The sequence below is a fragment of the Lipophrys pholis genome (genome assembly GCF_963383615.2).
Source record: "Lipophrys pholis genome assembly, chromosome: 10".
In the NCBI taxonomy this organism is placed as follows: Eukaryota; Metazoa; Chordata; class Actinopteri; order Blenniiformes; family Blenniidae; genus Lipophrys; species Lipophrys pholis.
This window is the reverse complement of record NC_137640.1, coordinates 12,746,687-12,758,760: the sequence shown is the minus strand read 5'-3', so window position 1 is coordinate 12,758,760 and position 12,074 is coordinate 12,746,687. Positions and strand designations below refer to the sequence as shown.

At 41.3% G+C, this 12,074-nt stretch overlaps 1 protein-coding gene across 1 annotated transcript; it reads left to right on the top strand.

Annotated features, from left to right (window-relative positions):
- The first annotated feature begins 423 nt into the window (after window positions 1-423).
- Window positions 424-11,499, top strand: LOC308115215 (uncharacterized protein). The gene is made up of 23 exons (XM_080472626.1): window positions 424-559; window positions 1,049-1,180; window positions 1,283-1,343; window positions 1,431-1,604; window positions 1,857-1,982; window positions 2,092-2,232; window positions 2,853-2,978; window positions 3,335-3,367; window positions 3,900-4,022; window positions 4,220-4,342; window positions 4,469-4,591; window positions 5,515-5,637; window positions 5,759-5,881; window positions 6,578-6,703; window positions 7,019-7,147; window positions 7,290-7,382; window positions 8,204-8,299; window positions 8,593-8,688; window positions 8,876-8,971; window positions 9,261-9,362; window positions 9,460-9,565; window positions 10,403-10,519; window positions 10,800-11,499. Exons 2-23 carry the CDS (start codon window positions 1,058-1,060, stop codon window positions 10,873-10,875), a joined length of 2,436 nt encoding a protein of 811 aa, XP_080328752.1. The 5' UTR covers window positions 424-559; window positions 1,049-1,057; the 3' UTR covers window positions 10,876-11,499.
- The last annotated feature ends 575 nt before the right edge of the window (window positions 11,500-12,074 follow it).

The window sequence follows — 12,074 nt, the reverse complement described above, 5'->3', positions numbered from 1 at the left end:
GTAGATGGAGGCTCCTTATTGAGCCACTTTCTTGTTATTGCTTTTATGCAACTGACTAGTAGAATTTGTTATTTGTACTTTCCTTGTTTCTTCAGGATGCTATCTATCTAATTTGGAGGAGCAGATGTTGATCCAGGAAGTTAAAATCTCCCAATTTTCCAACTTCACTTAAATCACGTTTTAATCCATTTATTTTCACCCCCGTTATGAACTCAGTAATTTCGCCTTCGGCCCGGACAGTGTGTCCTCCTGGGTTTATGACCTGCATGTCAGGGTTCACAGCCGGGACAGGACCGCTCCAGCCGGGGCCGCAGGGCCGGTCTGTAGCCCCTCTTCTCCTGAGGTATTTGGGGATTTGTGGAATGGGAAGTGCACAGTTCCGGGACAGGATATAGTCACTGCAGGACCGTTCAGCCCCCCTCCGAGAAGAAGAAGCTGGCGTGCGGCAGCTCCCAGGAGGAGACAAGAGAGGACTGGATCCCGCTTCTGCATCCGAAAAGCCCGGTTTGTCTCCGGTGACCCAAACCACCCCCTTTACGCTCGAGCGCGTTCTCCGCGGGTGAGTCCGTTTTTTTTTTTACGTGTATTAACGCAACTTTCATTCCGCATCGACACGCAGAAAAGCCTTGTCAGTTTTGTCTCACTGTGTCATTTCTGTTTTTGTTTTGTTTTGCATTACTGTGATCCAGATATGAACTTGGATCAAACAGGAGTTCGTGTTAGTGGAGTTCAGATTGTAGCGGCTTGAGTTACAGGAAGTTTCTTTTGTTCTGTGCAGACAGCCCAGGGGGGCTGATTGACTTAATTACAGGGTGATTTTACCCCTCTCTTGTTTTGCCTGCTTCAACATGTATGCTCTCTCTCTCTCTCTCTCTCTCTCTCTCTCTGTGTTGAGCACAATTCACATGGATGCAATTTCTATTACCTTGAGCGCCTCTACATTAATTTATTACAAACCTCTTGGCATTTCATGCAACATTACCTGAAGGTTCAGTAACTGTATTTCTTCCTCCTCCTCCTCCTCCTCCTCCTCCTCTTCCTCACACAGATTCAGGTGATGTCTCACCTCTGGATCCTCCTGTCAGCCCTGCTGCTGGTGTTATCAGGGGGCGACCCGCTGAGTAGCCCCGAGGAAAATGAAGTGCTGAACCACACAGAGACAGAGTTCACCCAGAGCCAGGTTGGTGGTTTCAAAGCTCTGTTCAAACAATTTGTTCTTTTTTGATTGTTTGTTTGTTTGTTTGTGGTTGTATTCATACAATCTGTACTGTTTTATAATCAGGTGATTGAGAATACGATCAGAAATGTCACTGAGCAGACTCCAAGCCCCCCAACTACCACACGTACGTCTTTATTCTTCGTTCATCGAGATCACGTTCCAACTCGTAGTTACTTTTAATGTTTGTCGCATTTCTCTTTTACATTCGCAGCATCTTCGGCTGCCACGGCTCCGTCCAGCTCCAGTTTGTCTCCTCCGGGCCCAGGAAACCAGGTGATACAGGAGAGCAGCACTGTCTGTGGCTGTCCGGCAGGCATGGTGAACAGTGGTGACAACTGCACTTGTCCTGTGGGCTTCACTTTGGAAGGAGCAGCACTGTGCAAAGGTGAGACGTGAATACGTCTTACGTAAGGACACAAATTTGTGGCACTTTATTTAACGGGGTGAAAAAAACTCAATTGCCTTTATTTTGAGAAATTCTTTCTTCTGTAAACAGCTTTAATTATTAATCTAGTTACCGCTTTTATTTCTTTTACAGAAATGTGTCACACTACTAAAGCTTTGCTGTGAACAACTTCTGTCCACCGTTTAACGTTCTCAGTTAGATGTAGCTTGTTGTCCTGTATCTGTTCAACAGATGTTGATGAGTGCGAAGGAGACGGACGGGGCCCATGTGGTCTTCACGCCAGCTGCACTAATACTCACGGCTCTTACTCGTGTAGCTGTCTCCGTGGGTTTCTCGTGGGTTCTGGAGGGTGCCAAGGTCTGTTATAGTCATGCGTTCCTGAGTGTGTGTGGCAGTGTGTTGTGGAGCGAGCGTTAGTGAGGACCTTGGAAGCTGAGTTCCCGAACAGCTCATTTCTTTTTTCTAGATGTGGACGAGTGTGCTCTGGCTGCAGTCACGGGTCTGCAGGCTTGTCAGGGCGATGCCGAATGCAAAAACACTCAGGGCTCCTTCACCTGCTCCTGCCCGGTGGGATATGTAATGCCGCCAAATGGAAAAACCTGTGTCGGTGAGGTTGAAGTTCCTGAAGGGAGAAGTTTAAGGAATGTGGTTGTCCAGTTAAACTGTGTTGATAGAAGCACTTTCTATAAAACAAGCTAAACATGGTCTGTAATGCCGGGTCAGAGGCGTAAACAGAATGATATAAATGCACCTCTTCAATAATTAATTCAATCAAAAAATATATTTTTTTCTTTATTTTACTTACTAATTTATTGTCATATCTCTAACAAATTAAAATTGTTATACATTTATTACATTTGAATACAGTTTGAATTATTTTTCTAAACTTCAGTTTCAACTTTATCTACTGGTATTTTCCTATCTTAACCCATGTACCTATTGTATTGTATTTGCATTACATTTGTCTTTTGCAAAGTATTTTGGTCGAGTTTTGTGTCAGTAAGTTTTTCCAATAACACCTGGTGTACATTTTAGACACTTTTACTATTCATAATCTTTCATTTGTTCCATTATTGCTCTGTCAGTCCTGTATGAAGAGTAAGAAGTGCCGTATAAATGAAGTTTCCCAAGAAAATAAACCTGAATGGCCCTGCTGGTGATAGTTAGATTACTTACATGTGGAAATTCGTCTCCCTATCCAGAGTTGCTTGTTTCTTCTTCCTGCAGATGTGGATGAGTGCAGCTTCGAGGAGCAGTGTCGCCGTGAGCTTGGGAATGTGTGTGTGAACACGCCCGGGAGCTTCCTGTGCCAGTGCCTGTTGGGCTTCCGAGCAGAGGCCCCTGCCTGCGTCGGTAAGTCTGTCGTTGAGCATCGCCACAGCCGGTTAAGTGATGCCCACATTTCCTCTGGTGGTCTGAGTAGTTGACTTGTTTCATGCGGGTTGTGAAAAAAGAAGCAACTCAGAAAGTGTTCAGAAACTGAACGTGCTGCTTTGCTGCTTTTCCACTGTGTGGACAATTGTTTGTTTTCGTTTACTACCTATTCCAACTTTTTTATTTTTAATTAACTAATGACCTCTGCTTTCCTTCAAAATCCTCCGTCACATAACCCCCACAGCTTTGTTTTCAAATTTTCCATTTCTTTTTTTTTTTTCTTTTTTTTTTGTGTGTGACTCCACTGCATGTCTGGCCTCTTGTCCACTGTATAGGTCCTGTGTGTCCTGACTACACCGTGTGTCAAGGTATGATGTGCATTCACAGTATGCCTGCTTGTCACGTGTTTCATTTTCATACCCACTGCATCACAAGCAAAGCTTTTAAGGGCTTGAAATGACTCGTTTTCATAGGTAGCTACTTCTTTTGTCACGTTATTTTACCCATAATATCTGCATGTTGTAGTACTTTGTCAGGCAAATTATGTGAAAACAGTTTATAATTATCGCTTCCGAATACATTTCAGTGACAGAACTTCAAACCACATGTGGGTAATTAGGACTTGATTAGGCTTTGGTGACATGGAAATGATTTTGTAACCCCGCTGCTCGCAATCAAATTGGGTGAATGTTTTACCCCAGGTACACAGCAACTTTTTCCTGAGTTAGGAAATGGGGAAGGACCCCTTGGAAATTAGATGTTACATCTCAAGGGGGGGGGGCTATCCTTTCAATAAACTTCAACAGAAAGTGTGAAACTTTTTTTTTCCCCCCATCACTTTTTTGTTCCACAATTGATTTAAAGTATTTTTCAAAATGCAAATTCTATTATCTGTCCCAGATGTGGATGAATGTATGGAGAGCCCTGAAGTGTGCGCTGGTCAGGGTGTGTGTGAGAACACGCTCGGGAGCTACAAGTGTGTATGTCGCCCAGGTTACCGGGGAAACGGCACACACTGTGAAGGTAAGCAATTAGTGCTGACATCCCTCCGTGGAAAACAGTGCTTCCGATGGATGGGGTCATATTCCTTGTGTGCGTGTGTTTTAATGCCTGCTGTTATGACGTTGATTGAAATTATCCCAGGTGGCATGAATATGCTCATTGAATAGAAATTAATTTCCATCTGCATGCACTTGAAAAAAGTCACTTCCTCTCTGCAGATGAGAACGAGTGTGCGTCAGGTGGTCACAGGTGCGACATTAATGCTCGCTGCGGCAACATCATAGGGTCGTATTTCTGCCAGTGTTACCAGGGTTTCAATGGAGATGGACACTCATGCTTTGGTAGGTAAAGAGCATGCGCTTGCTTTCTTTCAGTGATACTTCTATTTAATTTTCTGGGGTGTGCATTAAGGGCACTTCTGACCTCCAGCACTCAACAGGTGTCTACGGGGTTGTATTTGTTTACAGACATTGATGAATGCATCCTGCACAATGGCCGATGTGAACACAACTGCACCAATGAGCCCGGAGGCTACAGCTGCCAGTGCACAGTGGGCTACAAGCTCGAGCTGGACGGACACAACTGCACCGGTAAATCAGAGCTTCAGATGTTTTAGTAGCTCAGTGTCATGGGAAATACATGTACGGTACATTCTAAATCCCATGGGTAAGGTAAGAACTGATTCAACAGCTTTGGCATACTTTAAATTTAAGGTTGGTGATTGGCTTTAAAATTAGGTCTATATGTTGGATTTAAACCAATTTTATAAAAAAAAAAAAAAATTCTAAAATCACCACAGCTTCGTAACATATTTACATCCTAACATCCCAAGAGAAAAGACCTTGTCCTCACACCATTTGACATGCACTTTTCGAAGGGCATCATTTTTCAACTGCAAAAGACAATTAAAAAGCATGCCTCCTACCTCCTGAACCCAAAATGAAGAACTAAGATTGGAAGGTAATTGTATTTACATTATTGAGCCAAGAAGTCATTTTGATTATCTCATGCCTATTAAAGTGCACATAACTGTCTAAAACAGAATATCTTTAAGGGTCTTTGAACAGTGTGCTTGTTGTAAAAATGTTGGTAAATATTAATATATGACAAGATTGAATTTGTAGACCGACTGATGGACAATTACAGGTGTTATTAATATTATAAACAATTGCACATTAATAACATGCGGCAGCTATCAGCACTAAAAGCTTTGAGTGTCTTTCTGTTCAAAGCCTGTTTTTTTTTTGGTTTTTTATCACACTGCTCACTCATATGATAATGTTGTGGAAATTTAACCCGCATTTCCAAAATATCCTCCATTGTCACTAGAGGGCAGCAAATATACAAAAAAAGACACGCAAAAAGACAGGCATTATTTTCAAAACTCAGTGCCATTGTAAGTCCCTTAATTAAAACAAGCAGCGTGAAGTGTTTCAATCAAGCCTAATGCTTCTCACACTGAGCTGTCTGGTTGTGTCAAACATTGTGTTATCTAAATATTTCTGATCCCCAGATGTCAATGAGTGTTCAGTGCTAAATGGAACCTGTGAGCACATCTGCATCAACACTCGGGGCTCTTTCCAGTGCTCCTGCAGGCCGGGCTTCCAGCTGCACATTGATGGTCACACCTGTGTGGGTCAGTCACTCACAGACACTCATCTTCCCCACTCTGCTGTTTACCCACTCATTTCTATTCATTCATCTTGGCCCATAGCAAGAAGAAGTGGTAATCTGTGTGCGTGTGCGTGTGTGAACAGACATTGATGAATGTAAGCTTCAGAACGGCGGCTGCTCCCACACCTGCACCAATGCTCCAGGAGGATACACGTGCCACTGCCCACCCCCTCTGTTGTTGGACAGAGACAACCTCACCTGCAGCAGTGCGTTCCTCTTTAAAGTTCACATTGTGTGTTTAAGGAAGATTATAGTTAGGAGGGATCAAAAATATTCACATATTTTCAAAGTGAGATGAAAATCTTTACGGACAGAAAAGCCACTGACTACAGACGCAGGTCACCTGTGGCTTATGAGGCCCTTTTAATGGATCCTGAGCAACAATCGAGCATCGTCTATCCACTCTTTATTGATACTATATATGTGATACACTAAAGTTAAATTCACATAATCCATCTCTATTGAGTGACCCAAGTATTGTGTATTTTGTTCAGTACTTAACCCTAGGTAGCAATAAAGTATGTTCCTCCTTGACATGTTGTCACAGCTAAATTCAGCAGGTTTTTTTTTAAATTTTTACTGTATTTATTTGCAAAGCAATCTTAATTTAAAAAATAAATAAATAAAAGAAGAAGAAGAGATCCATTATATGATAGTAGTGGCACAACCAGAAATTGTTCGTGTTTCACCTTGTCATTGTCTTGTTTTATCGAACAAACTCCAAGATTCAAACATTTCAATCAAATTTTTAAATATTTTATAGTAGTTTGTGACAATATCATTTTTTCTTTGTTTGTTTAAAAAACAAAAACAAATCTACAATTCTGTCTCTGGTTTCTCTTGAACATTGTCTTACTTTTTCAATCTTGAATGAAAATAAAATATACTTTCCACTGAAACAGACGTTACATCTTGTAAGCTGAGAAATGGTGGCTGTGACCATTTCTGTAGTGTGGACGCAGAGAGCCGCGTCCAGTGCAGCTGTCGAGCAGGCTGGAAACTGGGCGAAGACATGCGGAGCTGTGTGGGTGAGACTTCATTTCCAGTTTTTTCTCCTAATACAGTTTTGTTGGATGAGTTGCATTTCACTTATTGTTCTACGATTGAAATCTCCATATACCTTCTCTGCAGAGAAGACATTTTTTTATTAAGAACTCGGAACTTAACCATCTTTTAGTACTAGATTTACTGTGGTCTTTTAGATTGAAAGTAAAAGACCTTATCTCATTCAACTATCAGATTGTTGTTTGTGCACAAAGCAAATTAAACCTTGCCCCATAGCCCAAATGGAAGTTAGTAAACTCATTTGATTGCTGCCTCTTCTTCTTTTTTTTTCTCCCAAGATGTGAATGAATGTGGAGACTTTACAAATGGAGGATGTGAGCAGCTTTGTGAAAATCATCCCGGTGGGTTTAACTGCACCTGCAAGGAGGGATATAAAGTGAGAACAGATGACCCCACCAAGTGCCAACGTGAGTCATACTTTACTCTGAACCTTGAGGTTGTCTTTCAACTCCGAGGGGCAATCTTTCTGGTGGCAGCATGGCAAACATTTCCATTAGTTGCTGGTAATGTAAATCCAATTTTGTTTTTGTTTTTTTGTTGCATTCCCAGCTGTGTGTGACCCTCCATGCCAGAACTATGGGGACTGTGTGGCTCCAAACAGTTGTGACTGTCCTCCGGGATATCCTGGTGTGGGCTGCTCAGGTACAACCAACCCCTGAATGTGTATATATAGACTAGACTAGACTAGACTAGACTAGACTAGACAAGAATAGAATAGAATAGAATAGAATAGAAACTATTTCCTCAACCGCAGAAGGAAATTCCTTAATAATAGAAACATAGCCCTCCCACGTTCCTTGGTCAGACGGTTCCCGAATGACCCGTGGGCTACCTAGTTAAATGGTGTTATTAATCGACCTGAGTTATTGTATCTGTATAAAGATAAAGGTGCCAGTCACAAAGTGTTTTTATGCTGGTAATGTGTGACTGGAGCCCTCATTGTGATTCCACAACACTCCACGCTGTTCTAGTGGGAATTTGACTGGTAGGACTTTCCAAAATGTCTCATGATGCCCAGTTTGTATCACGTATCAGAACAAATAACTAATTTAATTGATATTTTAAAAAATAAATACACAAAGTTTGGTTAACGAATACACGTCTGTAATCATCTTCATCTACTTTTTTGTCTTAAAAATAAAGCCTACTTGGTTTTGAGAGTATTTTTAAGAACACTATTTTTATTTGTAATTGAACTAAATTCAGCCAATATAACAATAGCTGTACTTCACTAAAATGTCAAGCAGCCGTTCCACTTCTGACACTTATTGTTAGTATTGTACACACAGAGAATTGGGGAACTTTGTTTCACTACAATATAGAAAAAGAAAACCGGCACATTTTATTTGTTCTCTTTCAATTGTTTCTATCTATTTATTAGAAGAACTAACGCAATTAACGAGGAGTTCAATGATACAAATGCTATCCCACAATATTTACTTATGGATTTTCTTTTGTTTCAGCCATTTGTTCCCCACCCTGTGCCCATGGAGGGACATGTATGCGCTGGAATGAATGTTTGTGTCCTCCTGGCTGGACGGGATCAGGCTGCCATACAGGTATGCGGCTTTTGAATGAAGACTTTCCTTCATGTCTGCTTAGCTAAACACAGAACAAAGAGAGCAAGATTAATTTAATGTAACAACTAGAGACATTAAACATTCACATTTGTGCATCTCTTGATCAGTAATTATCACCATAAATGTGCGTCACTTCGTTGAGCTTAACTTAAAACTGACTGTTTGCATTTAAGTGCTCAGGTGTTTATGTGATTTCCTATTCCGTAGGATTGTTTAGGCATTTCATTTTTTTAAATGTATTGTTGATGCTTGTCCTCATAATGCTCTCACAGCTGTGTGTGAGTTGCCTTGTGCTAACAACGGCCGCTGCGTGAGTCCTGATACCTGCCAGTGCCCCTCTGACTACGCCGGTCCCCAGTGCCTCTCACGTGAGTACGACAACGCAGAAAAAAAAAATTAACCTTTTGCTTTGACTCCAGTTTTTACAAGTCTGGTTATATATAAATCATCTGGTTTATCTGAAATCTGTGGGCCCGTCAGAGGTCTGTGTTACCGACGGGCATCTTTTCATCTCACCTGACATATTGCTGTCTGTGTATGACATTGGGTTTATAGCACTCTGTACTCCTGGTTGTCAAAATGGAGGAAGATGCGTGGATGTCAACAAGTGCACCTGTGTCGCTGGATGGCAAGGAGCTCGATGCCAGATAGGTGAGGGGACACATTTGCTCTCAGTGTATCTGCAGCGGTAGCACAACCAGATGCAGTCTGCTATAACAGTGAAGTGCACTATCTTGAACTGTGTTGCTCGTCATGTAACGTTTCACCTGGAATTTCAGCAGTTAACTTTCAGAGTTTGTTATTGTCATTTCACTCTAAAAGCGTGACAGTACTACAGCTCTTCAGAAACACCAGTACCAATGTTGATGCCCTCTGTCTCACTCCCGGACTTGGCAGGACTAAATGAATTTCTAACAACTGATGTTTCGCTCTTTCTCAGAGTCTGTCGAGTGTCAGAAACCCTGTAAGAATGGTGGCGTTTGTGTGGGCCTAAACAGGTGCCAATGTGCTAAAGGATTTTCCGGAAGTCTCTGTGAAACTGGTCAGTCTATGAATAATACTGTGTGCCTGTATGCGTATATTAAATACCATTCACGCTGTTCTTGCATTGAAACTCATGCCTTGCGCTGTGTCTGCAGCGGTGATTACCCCCTGTGTACCACCCTGCCAACATGGAGCCACGTGCAGCCCTCACAACACCTGCACCTGCCCAGAAGGCACCGCAGGCCTGCGCTGTGAGAGACTGTGAGTAAAATCAACACTAATGACACCAGTCATTCATTTTTATAGACTTTTTGCAGGTAACTTATATAAAAATACGTTGATGTAAAAAGTAGTTTTCATTTAGACAGTATTTACACTTGAAGTGTGGTTCCATTTCCATGGTGTGGACCAGAGTTTAGCAAACAGAAGGGAACATTTCCACACAGGGAAAGCTGGTTTCACTCCCATTCCAGCATTTTTCACATCGAACCAAAAGGCAAAAGTGAAATTCATGCTGGATGCAACTTTTATGTATATATTTTTTAAATAACTTCCTTCCTAATGTAATGTAATGCATTTGATAATAGGGCAGGAATTTCTACAATAAACAAAGGGTACAATTTCCAAAGGGAATTGGGGTGTATGCCCCAGCCTCTGGTCTACGTACCACCCTTCTGTTTGAGTATTTATATGACAGAGAGAATCACTCAATTCATCTCTTGTCTCTTGTCTCAGTGGGTTTGAATCCCATGCTGCTTGCAATATATGGGCTGGGTGCCTTGCTTGGCAGCCGCCTCCATTGATCATCTACAAATGTTCCTGGTTCTTAGTGAACAAGTTGTTTCTTGTTTCTGACGTCTTTGACACCAATGTCATCACATTGTAATAACTTAACAAACACTGTCAATGGGTTATTTTTCCACTCTTTCAAAGTAACTGTCTGACACAAATGAATATCTTGTAACACAGCATTATTACTATAATTTGGTTCTTCTTTGTACTTATCTTGACACATATATGTTTATGTGTGTGTGTATATAAATTATTGTTATGTAATTTACAAACGGCTTGTTGCCGTCTTCTTTTTGTGGCCCCTAGGACGTGTCCTGTGGTCACCACTGTGGTTGCTATGGCTCGAGCAGTGAGAAAGGCATTCAGAGAGAGTTATGTTGACCGCTGCGGAGCCCTGGGAGTTCAACTTTGCACTAAATACAGGTTTTTGTTCTAATTCATTTTTAGTCAAGTTATGTGGCTGTGACAAACTGGATATTTTCTGCGTTCGGTGTCCTGTTTGAAAAACTTAACTCCCAAAAAACTTCCTGTCAGTTGTTTTTCCTCCTGTGGTTATTCTGTAATCCTGTAATAAAGTTACCATGGTTAAGAAATGCTATGAAATGAGTAAGATATTTCTTCCAGTGGGTTGTAGTTAGAAGAATGTTGTTATATCTCGGTATGAGAACACAATGTGTGACAGCAGTGTGGTTTGTGTTTTCAGATTGAACCAAGCACGCGTGTACCTGCAAGCCTACCGGGTTGGCTACAAAATCCAGTGTCCGGAGAAGAAGGGTTAATGTGCAGCACTGCTTTTGTCAAAAGTTACTTTCCACAGAGAAACGTCATCTTCCAAGAAACAATTGAGCCAAAGTTTTAAGGAAAAGAACAAGAACTAAGGAACAAGGCATTCTTTGAAGTGTGGACTATAATGTGGTTGAAATAATAAGAGAGTTATGTCATTGCTATCTTACATCAAACTCGATGGAGACATGTGGATATATAATAAGGCAAGCTTTGTTTGTGACATGTTGCCACAAATCTGTCAGATTCCATTTTGTTCCAATAATGTATTTGATTTCATGTGAAATATTTCTTAATGGAAAAACTGTTTGGAGGCATACAGTTAACATTCTAAAATGTAATCGCACTGTAAAACCAAGCAGCATATGTTAATGAAATAACTACATGATTAATCCACAAATTTGTGCAAACTTGGATTTTTGATTTTTTTTTTTTTTACATAACTTAAAATGTACCTGTTGTAGTTGTAACTCATCGGTTTTAATGTGTTTTAAAGTTGTGAACCACTGGACATTTTGGTGTTTTGATTCCAATGACTCATTTCTTTTCAGATTAATCTCTTTCCATCCATATTCTTATAAAATATCCATCCAAGTAGGTTTCAAGCATCTGCATCATCCAAAAAAAATTAAAAATTATACTCTGTATTAATGAGGCCAAGGTGGGTAGTGGTTAGAATGCTCACCAGACAGTGGCAAGATCCCAGGTTCAAACCAGGGTTAGCACCAAATGCCAACAGCAGAGCCAATCTAATCCAGAGAAAGTAAAAAAACAAAACAAAAAACTAGCACTCTGGATGAAATCCATCCTGCAATCCTTTTTGATGAATTGCTCTTTGAGTCTGCTAAAACCACTGCTATTCCATGTTCTTGTACTGAAGAGTAAACATGGCCAGCAGAGCAGCTTGTTGTGCTCCAGCTAGCTGTCACCCAGTGGTGGTGTTGGTAGTTTCCCCATGTTGGTCTTCTACTCACAATTTCCATTTTTTCTGCAAACTGGCGCCTTGAGAAAGGCCCCAGAAGCAGGTCCCCTACCCGATCTTGTTGTTAAATTAGCAGCAATCACCTCCAGAATACTAGATAATAACAGTGGTTCATCACGCACCTGCCCATTGTCCAATCAGTGATGCTCATTTCAACAATGACACCAAGACCAGCAGGTGAAGAACTCCGACAGTGCTAGCCCTGCTGCCCCT